Source organism: Sebastes umbrosus, chromosome 10 (genome assembly GCF_015220745.1).
Source record: "Sebastes umbrosus isolate fSebUmb1 chromosome 10, fSebUmb1.pri, whole genome shotgun sequence".
NCBI classification, from domain to species: Eukaryota; Metazoa; Chordata; class Actinopteri; order Perciformes; family Sebastidae; genus Sebastes; species Sebastes umbrosus.
The window spans coordinates 21,238,390-21,255,794 of NC_051278.1; the positions used below are offsets into that span (position 1 = coordinate 21,238,390).

General features: G+C 39.2%; 1 protein-coding gene across 1 annotated transcript in view; it reads right to left on the reverse strand.

Annotated features, from left to right (window-relative positions):
• Window positions 1-398: 398 nt before the first annotated feature.
• oprm1 (opioid receptor, mu 1) overlaps window positions 399-17,405 on the reverse strand; it is a 34,761-nt gene continuing 17,754 nt past the window's right edge. The window contains exons 2-6 of the mRNA XM_037782705.1: window positions 5,428-5,777; window positions 3,490-3,662; window positions 2,617-2,795; window positions 2,121-2,304; window positions 399-535 (exon numbers count right to left, since the gene is read on the reverse strand). Coding sequence (XP_037638633.1) covers window positions 530-535; window positions 2,121-2,304; window positions 2,617-2,795; window positions 3,490-3,662; window positions 5,428-5,777 — 892 coding nt within the window. The 3' untranslated portion in view covers window positions 399-529. The remainder of the gene's footprint in view (window positions 536-2,120; window positions 2,305-2,616; window positions 2,796-3,489; window positions 3,663-5,427; window positions 5,778-17,405) is intronic.

Here is a 17,405-nt window from a genome sequence, read left to right on the forward strand (position 1 = left end):
CAATGAGGCAGCTTTGTCTGGAGCATACATCTCGTGTGAGTGGCTTTTATGGATTGTGTATAGCCTACATCTGTCTTTGTTACTGAACTGTATAGTCTATATTGTCAAATTAATAATATTAATAATGAAAACTAAAAGTTTTAATAGCGTTAATGCACAGTTTAGTGCAACAGCTTCTTCAGTCAAGCGTACTGTAATGATGCTTGTTTTTTTAATCTATTCCTGACCCATTCCTGTATGTGTTTCAGAGTAAAAGCCTTGCACAGCCATGCAGTTAGTAACAGTTAGGCTGCTCGGCAGGCGGATGGCCTGAACCGATGCAGCGCTGCGGTGAAGCTTGCAACACATCGTCAAAATGCTCTGTGCTATCGGGTCTCGGTCATGTCCCAGATTGTTTGTATATAAATACGTGTCATTTGTGTTTGTGTGGTCAGAGCCCTGTGGTGACCTGCGTGACCTCCGAGTTGAGATCGTCGTTGGCAACGCCGCCGCAGCAGCGAGAGTCCACCGACGACCCCTCCAAGGCTAGTCATACCTGCACAGAGGAGGTAAAACAATGTTTAGGTCATGTTGCATGCAGTATATTTATATATACTCTTACATGAATGTCTGTTATCTACCTAAAATGAAGTTCGATACCTCTCATGTGTGGACGGTATATTTGAAGTTACAATTGTAGTTTAGCGTAAAGACTGAAAACAACTAGGTTTGCTTTGTCCGAAGGTAAAAAAAAACTAAAATTCCACCTACCAGCTCATAAAAAACTATTTGTGCAGTCTCTGCTGGTTACCTGGCTGGTAACCTGGCAACCTCATGGTGACGACAAGTGTTATTGTAAGCTAAGCTAACCGGCTATAGCATCCTTTTCTTGACTCAGATTGATTTAGGTGATACTATTTACAGATTTGCCTCACCGTCCACCTTGTCCAAACTTGACCCCTGTTCACTCTGTCCTGAAGTATGTCACTAATTCTAGCTTCAGGACCCATTACACTTATACAGCAAGGTACGATGATCATCCCTCACTCTGCGGAGGGTTACAACATTGGTACATTTTAGTCTATGAGATCATATCTGGCAAATTTCCTACTGACTTAAGTGAGAAGTTTGTATTTCTGCATAACAGGTATAATCGTAGGTCAAATGAATGGCTTCAGTTTAAAGTGCCTTCTATCAGTACAGAAGCTGGCAAAACAAGCCTCTTCCACTACGGTCCTTGGTCCTGGAACGATCTGCAGGCCAAGCTTGAACTTGAGACTCTTATCTCTTTAAATGATTTTAAACTTCAAATAAAAGAAATGGTCACTGCTAGCTGCAGTTGCTTCAATTAAATGACAAACATGCTGCCCTGTTAATGCACTGTATGATGTAATGTACTTTGTTGTGTTGCTGCCATGATTCAATGTTGTTGTCTTGTCATGTGTTGGACGCTGCTATATATATATATATATATATATATCTCCTCTGGTTGCAAATAGAAGTCCGATTGTATAGAAGTCTATGAGAAAATGAGCCTACTTCTCACTTGATTTATTACCTCAGTAAACATTGTAAACATGAGTTTATGATGTCAATCGCTAGTTTCAAGTCTTCTTCAATACAGCATGATGTTCATTTAGTAAATTATGGTCCCATTTACAATCAAATAGACGATAAAGCAGGGGATGCTTTAGGGCGTGGCTACCTTGTGATTGACAGATCGCTACCTCGGCATTGTCCGGTCTGGGAATTGTCTGTGTTTTCGTCTTAGAACTTTAATCCTTTCAAAGTGTGTTTTCATTTCATGAAAGTTAATTATAACCTTTTGGTCGCCTAAAAATGTCTTATTCAGTGTTCGGTTGTATTTAGCTCCACCCTCTCGTGTCACTTCTGGTTGCAAAAAAAACAGGATGGCCAAAATGCTAAACTCGAGGCTTCAAAATTGGCAGTCTACAAACCAATGGGTGACAACACGGTGACTACGTCCACTTCTTATATACAGTCTATGGTACAAACACAAGAGTAGTATCAATGTTCTCATTTAATTCTAGAAAGAAAGCAAATTAGCGTATTTCCAAAAATGTTGAACTATTCATTTCCAGATACATCTACTGGTATGTATACACACAGACAATGTGTACCTGTTGATTGGACCTTTCTCCAGTGTTGGCGGTGTTGTGTTCGCGCTCTGGGAGCTTGCGGCTATTGACTCCGGTCCGGGATGAATTCTTCATCTCCACCAACGAAGGACTCGGGGTGCAGAACTCACGGAAACAACGCTTGAAGTTCTCATCCAAGTAGCCATAAAGAACCGGATTTAGACTACTGCAGGGGACCAAAACAAGGTCAGAATATCAGTTTCCCCCTAAACTCACCAACATCATTTTCACCTTTAGTGTTGGGTGTGAAAAATACAAGTCAACTTAAATCATTCTATAAAACCATGTACCTACAAAAGTACATTATCAAAAAGTCAATACCATTTGTTCTTATCTGTAAAACACATGTTTTTTTATAATGAACATCTGGTTATCTACACTTAACCAGGCTTTAATGATTTATTTTAATACATTTTAGGACTAATAGTTTTAATATTACAGTGAATATATTTGTCCAAGGCTAATGTTTGGTGCGTACCTGTTGGTGTAGCCCAGGGCAATGCAGAAGTGCCAGGTGATAGTCTGCAGCGTTGAGTTGGGGATATTGATCAGAGCTGTGATGATGACAAAGATGTGGATAGGTGTCCAGCATACAATGAAGACGGCAACCACCACCAGGACCATGCGGGTGATCCGACGCAGGTTCCTGTCCTTCTCCTGAAGGAGGTTGGAGGTTTAGTGTTGGGGGATAAGTGGGAGTACAAGATGAGTGATGGAGAAAAGAGGAAGAAGTACAAAAAAGGAAAGCAGGAGAAAATGCAAAGTATAGGGAAGATGATGATGATGGAGGAAGGACAGAGAAGAGTGATGAGAGAAATGATGGGAGAGAAGATGGTTAGAGGGGGGTGAGAGGAGATGTAAAGGAGAGAGGATATAAAAGGCAGAGTGAAAAGAAAAAGGATGAATGACGGTTTGTTTCTACTGTAAATAAATAAATCTTCATTAGACTATGCACATGTTTTGCAGCCAGTGTTTGGTACATTTTTGTCGAGTCATTTCCTCTTCTACTGCAATGAATTAAAGCTGAGCCACAACCTCAGGCTTAAGTTGATTTTCCCTAATTGCTTTCTCTTGAGACCAATGAGTGCACTGTATTTGCAGGCAAGCTCTGGGCAGCTTTGTATTTTGCTTCATTACTCTGAAAGATAAAATCAATTAGTTATTGTGTATATTAGCCATGTGGTTGGTAGACCAGAAGTGTCAAGATTTCGCAAAACGCTCACTAACGCTTGCATTCTAAAATTCCCATTTGCATCTAATTAAAAGCCTTTGGCACAAAACATACAAAATAGCTCACAGTATGCGCTCATTTTCGCTCATGTTTATAAAAGAAAAACAGATTTTTCTTAACCTGGGAGCCGGACAGCATGCGCACGCTCTTCAGCCGGAGGATCATGAGGCCATAGCAGACGGTGATGATGAGGACGGGCATGATGAAGGCAAAGATGAACACGCAGATCTTCAGCAGGGTGTCCCAGTACCAGGAGGGGATGGGGAATATCAGCTTGCAGTCAATGCTGGAGGCTGTTAAGGGTAAATAGAGACACAAACATTCATTACTTCCACACAACTAATTTAACAAGTAGTTATTTGTATCCACTCTATTTTCACCTGTCTGGCTCTTTTAAACATCTGTGCTTCCTTCCTCGGAAATGTGTTTCCTTAATCTGGTTGTACACAATGCAAACACATACGCTGTTGTACAAATGTAATAACTGTAGGCTATTTAGGGTATTTTTAATTTTTGATTATTCTGTCAATTATTTCTATGATTAATTGATCAATCATTTTTAATTTAGTTTTGCCTCACCAATAGCCCAAAACATGAAAATATTATATTAATGGTATAAAACAGGGAGAAGCCGTAAATCCTCCCATTTAAGAAGCTGAAACTAATAATTGTTTGGCATTTATTTACTTGATAAATGACTTAAAGTACAGTTTGTAACATTTTGGGGGATCTATTAGCAGAATTGGAATATAATATTCAAAACTATGTTTTCATTGGTGTATAATCACCTGAAACTAAGAATCGTTGTGTTTTCGTTAGCTTAGAATGAGCCCTTCATATCTTCATAAGGAGCAGGTCCTCTGGCGAACTCTGCCATGTTTCTAAAGCAGCCCAGAACGGTCAAACCAAACACTGGCTCTAGAGAGAGCCTTTCACGTTCTTACGTTACGTGAAGGCCATTGTAGTTCTCCGACACACTTGTGAAACTGCAGTAACGCAAGCCGCAGAGTGCTAAATCATGGTACCACCATTAATATTGTTTTTGCTACATTTATTGGCATATTTATTTAGTTATCGAGTCATTTATTTTTTATTTATTTATTTTGGCAGGTTCCGTCCTCTATACCCGGGCACCCTGGTTGCCTATGAGTTAATACTTCGACCATGAAGCACAACATCCCCGGTTAGAGTCCGACCATTTGTTGCATTTCATTCCCCATCTCTCTCGCCTCATTTTCTTTCATCTCTCCACTGTCCAAATCTCTAATAAAGGCATAAAAATGCCCATAAAAATACCACTGTCACGTCTGAAAACTATGTTTTGTGGCGCTAAAGCAACAACATCTTTGCGCACCATGCAGCTTTACAACCGTCACTGAGTCAGTAAATCTCTCATCACTTTTGTCCCCTCCAAACAGAGCTGGATCACACTTTCAATTTCTGTGGCAGTTTTCTTTCCATTACCTCTGCAATTACACAGAGACACTGTTTAGAGAAGCCTGACTTTGCAGGTAGCCTCTTGACTATGCGGCCCAGTTACATTAGTCACCAGCCAGGCATATAGCATTAAATGTGCAATTACACGGAAAAACCTAAGCAACTCTTCTGGGTAGTCTCTTTTTATAGAGCCTGCTGGAGTACATGATTGCTTTTTAAAGCTGGAACGCAGAGAATGAAATGAATGTGTTTTGTGCTTGTATTTGTTTGCGAGACCTTGTTGAACTCGTCGTATACCCAAGAATTAAGAAAGAACTGAGCGCTGTCATGCAAGGTTGCTACTTGATGGTTGAATGCAACTTTTTTAGCTGATTACTTTCTCTATTCAATTATTTTCTGTTGGATTAACAATACATCTTTTGCCATAGAAATGTTGTGATTAACTCCGTAGATGAAATATCGAATTTCATCTACAGTATTTATTGTGGTTGTCATAAAGGACAAGCAGTATGTCTTAATATGCAGCACATACTCAATGTTTAGAGGTCTTTTATGTAAAGTCAAAACCCACTTCCTCCTGCAGTGGCAGGTATAACAGTGCTCTTGTGTGCATTTGCTTACGAGTGATAGCGGTGGAGGCCATGAACATGACAGGCAGCCCGATGGCTGAGGAGAGAATCCAGTTGCAGACGTTGACAATCTTGGCGTTGCGCGGCGTCCTGAAGTCCAGCGCTTTGACTGGGTGGCACACGGCGACGTAGCGGTCAATGCTCATGGTGGTGAGCGTGAAGATAGAGGTGAACATGTTGTAGTAGTCGATGGACATCACCATCTTGCACAGTATGTCTCCGAACGGCCAGGTCCCCATCAGGTAGTTGACGCTCTGGAACGGTAGCGTGCTGGTGACCAAGGCATCTGCCAGAGCGAGGTTGAAGATGTAGATGTTGGTGGCGGTCTTCATTTTAGTGTATCTGCACAGAAACCATGGATTTATTATAAAACAATGGGCTCCTGGGCACAGACATGTAAAACATGTAAAATGTCTCTGAACCAATGAAACGGCACAAATTATTCAGAAAGTAGCAATAAAGATGTACATAAAGAAGACGGAACTACAAGGACACAAGTAGAGTGCCAATAAATTATTTAAATGTGTTGAGTGTTTCTTCACAGGAAGAGCCTCAATCATTGAACTCCTGCCTTTTGAACAACATTCGCAGAATTTGAATGCACATTAGAAAGTCTTCCCCCATTATTCCAGGTACATTGCAATCATAGGTGAAGGTTCCTCATGAGCTTGGCAGAGTATCCAGGATGTTTTGTGAATAATTCAGGCCCCTTGCATTAGCTCCAGCACATTTTGTAATAGCAAATGTCTGGTTTAATCAGTTCTAATGACTCAGTTTAAAAAGAAGCTGTCCACAGGAGTAAAGACTCCTTGAGGCTTTAAAAGATATCACAAAGACTTGACTTTCCGTCAGTTTACAGAGCATATTGTGCAAAAAAAACCCAAATATTTGCACAAATATTTTCTGAAATATAAAACATTTTCCAAATTATTCAAAAAATGTAGAGTTTAGATAAACAGATAAAAAGTTTTAGTCCATTTTTCACCATATTGACTGAAAGGACAAACAACAAATAGTTACTATCTGAATAAAGGGTGGTCAAAGGATTTCAAGGACGGCTCCTTTTATATAGTATAGCACAAATATAATTACCGCCTCGCGGTTGTATGCCTCCACCAACCAGTCAAGTTGCAGTTTGTCTGTCCAAAGTGTCATCATTTCGTCATTTTATCCTATTAGACATTTCTGTAAAATTGTCAAAATAAGCATATGAATTCTTGAGTTACAGCCAAAAAGGAACTTTGTGAGGTCACAGTGACTTTTGACCACCACAATCTAATCAGTTCAAGTGGATGTTAGTGCTAAATTTAATGAATTTCACTCCAGGTGTTCCCGAGAGACGGATGTACATACATCCAGATAACTCAAAAACATAATGCCTTCAGCCACATTGCCAACGCGTAGCATAGACTGTATAAAAGAGGAGGACATTGTCAGCCTGACGTCACCCACTGATTTGTGGACTGCTGTTTTGAAGCCTCGAGTTTGGCATTTCGCAATCTTGTTTTTTTGCAACCAGAAGTGACATGAAAGGGTGAACAACCGAATGCTGAATAAGACATTTTTAGGAGACCAAAATCTTATAAAGTTGTAAGACAAAAACACGGACAACTCCCAGACCAGACAACACCGTGGTAGCAAACTGTCAATCACAAAGTAGCCACGCCCTGAATCATTCCCTGCTTTATGGTCTATTTGACTCTAAATGGGACCATAATTTACTAAATGAACATCATGCTGTATTGAAGAAGACTTGAAACTAGTGATTGAGACCATAAACTCATGTTTACAATGTTTACTGAGGTAATAAATCAAGTGAGAAGTAGGGTCATTTTCTCATAGACTTCTTCTTCAGACTTCTTTTTGCAACCAGAGGAGTCGCCCCCTGCTGGCTATTAGAAAGAATGCAAGTTTAAGGCACTTATGCATTGGCTTCACTTTTCAGACCCGAAGGTTGCCACCTGGTGCGGAAACATTAAAATGTCCTTTCAATCATTATGGTGGAAAAGCAAGAGAGGTAGTTCAAAGAGTGCGGAGGATAGGGGGGTGTTTATAGAAAACAGGAGAACGAGCGTGGATCCATTAACAAAGAGGATGGAACACAGACGATTGAATGGCTCGACTGTTTATAGCTCTTGTCAGTAAAGAAATATACTATGTTTAGCATTTGCTGTCCACGTCGCAATGAGGCGAGGGTGAAGCTGGATCACATCAAAAAGATCTAAAAGGATTTTGTGCGTCATAACCTGTAGACAGAATGAAATGTGTAAGAAAAAACAATTATGATCCTGTTATTTTTAGGATTAACAAAGTAAATATAAATTTAGCTGCAGCCTGCAGATCGACACCACATCTGACCGTTTGACAAGTCTGAGTGAAGTATGACATTTCAATCATTGCGCTACATTCTAAGCCCGCCCACTTTTTAGCGGCCCTATCAAAAGCAAAGATTTTGAATTGTAACTGTACACCACTCTAATATTCCATTTCACTGGGGAATACTCACAGTACAGAAGCTAAAGACGCTCTAACCATTGTTTCACTGGGACTTTCTATTGGCTAAATTCTACAAATCAGAGCACAGGGATTGCCTCCCCAAGGCTTTTAACATGTCAATGCCTAACCTTAACCATTCAAGGTCAATGAATGACTTTGACTATTTGAGGTCAGTGCCTAACCTCAACCATTCAAGGTCAATGAATTACCTCATCCATTCAAGGTCAATGCCTAACCTTAACCATTCAAGGTTAATGAATGACCTTAACCATTCAAGGTCAATGTCTAACCTTAACTGTTCAAGGTAAATTAATTACATTAACTATTCAAGGTCAATGCCTGACCTTAACTGTTCAAGGTAAATTAATTACATTAACTATTCAAGGTCATTACCTAACCATAATCATTCAAGGAAAATGAATGCCCTTAACCATTCAAGGTCAATGAATCACCTTATCCATTCAAGGTCAATGCCTGACCTTAACCATTCAAAGTCAATGAATGACCTCAACTGTTCAAGGTAAATTAATTACATTAACTATTCAAGGTCATTACCTAACCATAACCATTCAATGAATGACCTTAACCATCCAAGGCCAATGCCTAACCTTATCCATCTTGTGAGAGTTTCACAACTTGGGGGTTATCTTTTAGACACAACCACAGGAGAGAGGTATTAATCTTTTCATGCCCAAAATGTTGAACTATTCCTTTAATTTAATTTCCAAGGCACAACAGTGATCATATTGTTGCTGCCCTATTCCATATAAAGACTACTTACACACATCCCTGCCGTAATGTTATTAAATGAATCTGGGTACACAAGTGACAATGACAAATACCCACTTCCTAGTCTTTACTTCATTAAACCCCGGCTGCCATTCTTCCTGCGAGGTAATTTGCTTCTGTTTTGTTGCAGCACTCTCCTCAATAATCCCAAATCCTCTTAACAACCAGAGATGACAGAGAGTTCATTAAATTCTGATTAACTTTAACACTGACAGCTTAGTGCGTTTGTTATTTCAGGCTTTATTTGAACAGGGACCGACGAGACACCTCGAGATGTGAAAGCTTTCACCCTACGTTGAGTAGTGTGCTGGAGCTGCTGGTAATTTCCAACATCCCATTGACTTTGAGACTGTCGTCAACATGGCTGCAGATGATAGCTCGTGTTTCTCCTGTGTGTTGTATGTCTGAGGCTTACGTGTGTCGACATTTAATGGCCTCATCTCATCTAAAGTAATTGAATGAGTTTTCAGCTTTAATTTGTTCTTCGCCCTTGAGGTTCTGTCAAACTGATCACCCATTTATTGTCAGAATGCTTTGATCACCTAACATAGCAATATTTCTTAGTAGTCTTTATCATCTAGATGTCTGAAACCTGATGTATTTCTAATTATACAACAGGAATAATATACAGGTTATTGTTGACATATTATGTTAACCTTAAAGCTTAAACTTAAAGCGCTTGCCATCCAATCAGGCGTTTTAAGTCTTGGTGTCTTAATGTGGAGGGATTATTGATCATTTTTATCAATTCTCGAGTGGTAAAAAATGGTTAAATTTAGCACCAAATCTGTGTAACAACCCAAAAATTGCTGCAACAACTTATGAGACATAATAGAGCATGGGAATGGCTATCACAAACATATATCATAATGTTCTAAGCCCTTATACACTTTCAAAATGAGTTTATGGTCTCAATCGCTGGTTTTAAATCTTCTTCAATACAACATGAAGTTCATTTAGTGAATTATGGTCCCATTTAGAGTCAAATAGACCATAAAGAACAATATGCTTTAGGGCGTGTCTACCTTGTGATTGACAGGTTGCTACCACGGCGTTGTCCGGTCTGGGAGTTGTCCTTGTTTTATTCACAGAACTTTAATCCTTTCACAGTGTGTTTTCTGTTCATAAAGGTTAATTGTAACATTTTGGTCGCCTGAAAATGTCTTATTCAGTGTCCAGTTGTGCTTAGCTCCACCCTCTCGTGTCACTCCTGGTTGCAAAAAACCAAGGTGGCGAAGGCGAAAATGGCGAACTCGAGGCTTCTAAATGGCAGACCACAAACCAATGGGCGACGTCACGGTCGTTATGTCCACTTCTTATGTACAGTTTATGCCGCCCACGTAAAATCTATGTGTGGCAAACACTCATAACCGTAAAATATCATGCTCTAGTTGAAATGAACGGATATTGAAGGAAAATAATTTAAAGATACGTTGTTGTTGAATGTTTTGCAATATGTTCTGTCGGTAGATACGTTTATTCAAAATATGTTCTCATTATGTGGATGAAAAGTTTAATTCAGGTGGCATTACATTTCAGTTAAAACATATTTGCCGTTGCAAATTAGCAGTATATAAAGGTAATTTATAGGAAGCAGGTAGATGGAAACGAACCACCCGCCAGCTATTTCATCAATTCAAAACACTTTTATGAGCTGTGCTTAGCTTGAATGACTATTATGTGATATTAACTGGCAACATAGAGTGACGTTATTGACACAATATTACTTATTAATTTTCATGCCAGCAGCAATCATTTGATAAGTATCATTCATAAAGAGGATACATGTCTCCCAAGGATGGTTTCTCATTTTGGAAGACAACTGACGAGAAAATTGAAGTTCGTTCTTATCTTCCTTCTCAAACAGAAGATAAGAACACTGTCTCCTTATATTTCAGTAAACAGACCAAAAATAAAAAACAAATGTTCAGCCTATTATTGACAGGAAGAGAAAGTGACAGTGAAGCCACAGAGAGACCAGACAAGTAGCCATCTGCACAGAGTAAATCTTCATTACGCTGCTTCTGCCAGTAAACAACACTTGACAACAGAAATTGCTCAATCTGCCTCTAAATTACCTTGATTTGGTGTTTTTTCCTGGACCACTTGAAGCACAGAGGCAACAGATAGGTGTACCGTAATGGACCTTAAAATCATCCAGAACAGTCCTTTCAGTGAAATCATGTATAATTCATAGCTTTCCATCAACCCATTAGCTGTGGTTCCCACCTTGGGGAGTGAAACGCCTCATCATTTCTCATCCATCTTTATTTCTTCTTAAATGAGAGGAAAAAAAACACAAATTGGATAATGACGGTAAATTATCCCTGAGGCGATTTCTGATTAGACTGATAAACTGATTTTCTCATCTCAAGTGCTCAAAGGAGAGAGAAACTTCAGCTTAATCTCATAGGCTGTTCTCTAGGATGAATTACTCAAACATCCTAATTATTTGACACATACGCAGAAACACAACTGTGTCAGTAAAATGGTGTTAATTTCCTAATTTGAATACATTAACATCAAAGTTGGCCAGTGCGCAGTACCGGCGCTTCTTGATTTTACTCCTTGGCTTACCGTGACTTTTTCTTGAGCACCAGCACTTCAACACTTATTTGCATAAAAAAGTTGAGAATTGGTTGTTTTAATGTGCACAAATTCGACAGAGTTTAATGTGGCCATTTTGGCAACATTGTAATTATGATAAAATACTTTGCTTTTACCCCTACTCTGACTGAAGACCCCAAATAATCTTCTATGTACGCTGAATGACAAATTATTGAAAAGAAAATTACAATAACCTCTAGCCTGGCTCCCTAATGTGCCTCATCTGTTGCTGAAACTTTAATGGGGAAACACAGAAACAGCTATTTAGTTGCTCATTCTTCTTTTGAATGAGAATTTATTTCCTGTTTTGGGCCCTGCAGTGATGTTGATCTGAATGGAAATTTCTATGGCAATACATTTGGAGAATTAGCACATTTCTGATGATGGTATATTAACGTCTAATGTAATCGGCTGCAAGTAAATATATAATTTATCATCCACCCATTTATTTACATTTTTTCAAGCCTGTCCAAACCATCTAACACACCAGAGAATGAATTCTGAGATGTTCTTTGTGTTGGCGCTGTTAAAAGCAGAAGTTTTCATTTGTTGTGGTCTTGCTGTGTGTAACAACCCTTTTGGACCTGTATAATTAATATAATATTGTTCTGTTTTCACTTTGATGTTCCATTTTCACCTCAGATGTGTTTACTCGGCACAAGAAAGGCAGACCCTGAGGATAAGTTCAAAAGGAAATATTGATCTTGCACTATTAGCTGCAAGAACATGTGTAACACTTAAAGGGTAACACCACCTAAATTAAGAATTCCAATATGTTATTTCCGTGGCCGAGTAAAGTTCAATCAATATTTGTTAACATGAGCTACTCTCTCTCACAGCGAGAAACCAGAGAAGTAAGTCTCAAACTGGTGATGTCATCGGGTATAAAGTCTGAAGCTGCTCCATAGACAATGAATGGGAGATTGATTTTGTGGACAAACAGAATGATTGTTTCTTCAGCTCCCCACATTATACCTTATGACATCACAAGTTTGTACTAATATTTTTTTGACTTGTCTGCCATAGAAATAACATGTATTATTATTTTTTATTTTTTTTTAATGGGCGTGGTTCCCCTTTAATTAGAAATCTGAATACCCACCCACAGTACCTTAATGGTTGTTGTTTTGCCTGGGATGTTGGGGTAGACCAGCCGCTCACCTGTTTTGGTGTGTATGTGTGACCAAACTACTAATGCCAATATTTTACAATCATTTATTTCCTAATCATCCGAATTGAGTGTTTTTATGCAAATAACCACTACAGAATAAGAAATTGAGTATAAGGATAACATTTTGAATTTTTGACGGCATGGTGGCCGTACACATACCGCGTTATTCGCAAGCTCAAATCCATTGTTCTCAATGAAGGCGCGCTCAAATACGAGAGCGACGCCGTCATGGCGTGCAAGCGTTCCCAAGCGCCTGTTTTTCAACTTTTAGAACGCTGCAACACACACCTCATGTCATGTGACGAGGAATAACCGATCATATCCGTTCATTCTTCTGTATATATCAGTGTACGGTAAATATATAGAGGAAAGGTTAATCCTTTTAGAGCAGGGCTACTCAGAGCTTTACTATCTGTCCCACGGGCTATTTTAATTGCTTCACCTGTTTCTGTCCGAGGACGTCACAACATCCAGCAGAAAGGTCAGCTAGACTGACAGAGAAATTGAGTGTAAATCTTCTATGAGGGATTTACGGTGCTTGGAAATCCATTTATCTTTGTTTTAACTGTGTTTAGTTTAGACAGAGGCTTGCTGACAAAATACAGCAACTTCATCATCGTCGTCATCGCAGTACGCAGGTTTTGGTTGCTTAGTAACGGCAGGTGAGACAGGAGCGCAACCTCCCAAGCACATTGGAAAGAAAAAAAAGGGGCACGGCTGATATTCTCCATACGTTTTTAGACGCAGCATGTGTACGGCCCCTTACGCTGACTTCAGGATGTTGGTAGACGGTGGTAGAAAAGTTAGTTCTTAAAAAATAAAATATGAATTGGCAGGTCATACTTTTCAAAAATTAGATATCAGCCAAGAAAATTGCAATCTCTCTTTCATTATCATTTCAGTGAACAGACCTCTTCAAACACAATACACAAACATGTCAAGAGACTTAAACTCTCCATGGTGCTGTGTGTGTCATTGAAGCAGGCTTACCCCAGCTGTTCCATGACAAATGGCTGTCCAATTATTTCTGGCTGCCAATAATGTTCGAGCCTTGAGTTCGATACAGAAATACTCAGACTGATGTGAACACCCGAGGGACAACGAGGCAGGGGGGAAAATACATAATGCCCACACAGCATGTCAATGGTTCATGAATATGGTATATACTCCGCATGGAGCCATTCAAATGTGCTTGAATGTTAATAAGTTGATTTTCACATGTGAGAATTGTGCTCCACCACGGCAACAACTGTAACCAGGCAGAAGTGTTTTCTAATTATAATAATAATATAGCATAGTAAGAACATAGTGAACGCTGGAAGCTCAGATTTAAAAAGGCAGCAACAAGAGAAACCTTTTATGTCTTCATGGCCAAACAACATACAATTGGCGAATGTGTTGTTTTGAGTGTTTGCTCGAACATTTCGATGTTTTTCTGAGTTCATATGTTCTTCCTCTCCCACTAGCTGATGCTGTCTAATGGGTTCAACATCAGCCAGTGAATATTTTCTCCACTCTTGTATAATTCAGGGGCCACAGCCCCTAAAGGAGGATGTGAAATCTTTATAGAAACCTAATTCGGTTTTAGTTTGATTTAGTTAACAGCGCAGTAATAAAACATAAAAGCAAAGTGATTAGGTAAAAAAGGGCTTGGGCCATTAATTTGTGTGATGTGAGACAGGCAACAAAACTAAATTAAAAAAATAAATTAAATTAAAAAAAATTATAAATAAAGAAATCGAAATAATTAAATGAAATTGAAAATAAAAGATTAAAATAAAAAATAAAAACTAGAATGGGATTTATTATAGTTTACAGCTAATGACCTGCTCATTGTTAATTTGTTTTAAATAAACATTTCATCTGGGTTTTTGTTGCCTGGCGTGGCGTTTAATGTGCCAAATTGAGGATTTTGGAATGCTAACAGATAATAAGAGACTAATAATGTGTATGGACAGTTAAACTTACGCTGTAAACACCAGTGTGAGCTTTGTGTGTGTCTATATTCGTAACAAGCCTGTAGTGAATCAACAGTCTTGTCACCAAATTTCAACAAATGTCAAGATGAAACCCACACACTTGTGGCAAACTGTTTGGAACAGAAGCTGATTAATTTTCATGGCACTTGTTACACAGCAAGATAAACATAATTCATCACGAGTCTGCGATGCTGGACGGTGTGTGTGTGTGTGTGTGCGTGTAGCCCTGTGTATGATTCATGGGCTGCTGCTGGGTGCAGATAAACCATTAATGTCTGGGTGCAGCAGAAACAGAGGCATGTGAACAGACATCTGTATGCCTCTGGCTCCGAACAATTACACTGTCCATGCACACTGTGGGGAGCGTGATGGATTAGGCTGCACAGCATGACTGTGTGCATGTCTCACTGCCGGGCATGTTTTTCTGAGATTTGTGCTTTCACTGCACGTATGAGTGTATGATCTGGATACAATTTTCTACATGTAGAAAATCAGTTTACAAATTGTATCGACATAATGTTTGTTTTTGACTGATTCCGTTAATTATACATGTGACAAATCAAGGTACTCCATCACACTGATGATCATGTAAAATCCAATTTTGCCATGAACGAGTCCTGCTCATTGATTTGTAACATTGCACAACAATGAACTCATTGACCTGGAGATATTAAAGGGATAGTCACCATGGTATAAACAGTATGGTAAAATCTCAAGGCGGTTGGCAAGTTTATGTTATCTTAATGTATTGTATATATTGTCGTATCGCTCACCCGTATACTTAAATGTAATTTATAGCTTTCTCCCGGTTTCCTCCCGTGGTCACAATTCTCCCATATTTCTCCTGCTTTATGACAAATTATCACTCATTTGTTTCCTTTTTATCACAACCTGTTTCTGGCCATGTAGGCCTACATCGTGTGTAAGCCCTACTGTTTCCACCCGGACAACAGTACAGCTACAACAAATGTTGTTTCCTGGCGGAAGAGGGCTGTTCGGTTCAGTGCACATCACAGCACGCAGCGCCCAAAGTTGGGCTTTGCTTGACGCAGAAAGAGTAATGGAGAGTACTAAGAGAAAGAAATATTCAAGCAGGGGCAAAAAGATATATTTTTTAACAAGACTTGAGGGTCTACAGCCACGCAAATGACTCTGTGTGAGTGGCTGTAATACTCATGAGACAGAAAACCAAACTGTCAAATAGTTAAAAAGATGTTTGTGTATATACATATAGATAGATAGATAGATAGATAGATAGATAGATAGATAGATAGGTAAATGGAGCTGCAGCCCAGGCAACAGTCTGTCACCCACACTGGATTGGGTACAGAAGTACGTAGGGCCACTTCACACCACTTGTCTCGGCTGCGTCAGCAGAACAGACCTCTCCATTCTCATCCCAGCAGCGTCCTGCTGCTGCCGCGCCCCCGATGAACCAATACAATGTCGATATTGTATTCTGGTTGTTGATTGGTAACCGGCAGTCATTTTACGTGCTTTGGCAAATAACAGATTAGTATGAAAAAAAAGAAATACATTAAATTCACACAAGATGTCCCGCCCTAAGCGAGGACAGCAGAAGCACATCCTCCTCTATCTCGACACATCCACTTTCTTGCCTGCCCTGAAGGTCAGGGCAATGGAAGCATTTTAATCTGAATTTCAATAACGTTTTTTATTTATTATTTATTTATGTTTTTTGGTTACAAAATATTGTACAAATGATACTGAGATTTAGTAATGGTTTATTTCAACCACTTTGTTTTTACATTTTGATATACAGTATAAACTGTTTGTCCCAGCCTTGGGCCACCAAAGACTGAAATGAATACCAGGAGGCATTAGCCATTAGAGACAAAGAATAAATGACTTCTCTCTTCTATCGACATGAAAGTGGATACTTATTGCTTTATTAGTGTTAATTTGTTTGCAAACCATATTTCCCTTATGGTACAAGCTGAACTGAAGTAAGCCGCAATTATTGTGTTTTTACTCTCTTGAAAATCATCCCAGTAAATGGAAGTCATTAGACAGGCACCGCTGGGATTTCGCTGCAGGGGAAACAGATCCCAATGCTGCCTTAAATGTCGGTAAACTGCCCCACACACTCACATTGTCAGTGGCCATGACAGAGTGATCGAGATATAACACTTTTATCCTGACACTGATATAAAGGCTCTAAGAGATGTTTCTAAATGTATTAAGATGACACAGTAACTGCTCGAGGAAAGCTTCAAAAGGCTAATATTTAAATAGTAATGAGCTCAAAAGAGAAAAAGCGGGTAATATCAAAAAGCAATCATTTTTTAATTAACCATAAATCAAATGATACACGTGTTGTGAAAGGCTTGCCAGAATAAACACCCCTCTTTGTAGCTTTCAGTTTTGGGGTATTGGAAAACCAAAAAACAACAAAACCAAAACAAAACTGGTTTGTATAATACTACTACATGCAGAGAAATTCCCTCTCCTCTCTCTCTTTCAAAGAAACAGTCTCCAGCCAAGGTAGAGTATGCAGCTTTACGTGGCTAAACATTAAAATGTGTTAGACCTAAAAAATGTCTTTTACAGAATTATCTTTCAGGCTAGGATCATAGAATGTATATAAGAAGTGGACGAAGTCATCGTGACATCACCCATTGGTTTGTGGACTGCTGATTTGAAGCTTTGAGTTCACCATCTTGGTATTTGGCCATCGGCATACATCAGACCGACACATACGGGTACTTCGCAAAGGCAAGGCCGCGCCCCCTTTTGGGGGATAGAATACCGAAGATCCCATAAACTTGCTGTTTGCAATTTGCTGTACATTTGGATTGCAATTTTGACAAGTTTGCATGCATTCATCTCTTGTTATACAAATGTTTGTTTTATACACAGGTCTAATAAGTATTTTGCGACCTTGCCTAAACCTGGGCATTCGCGATA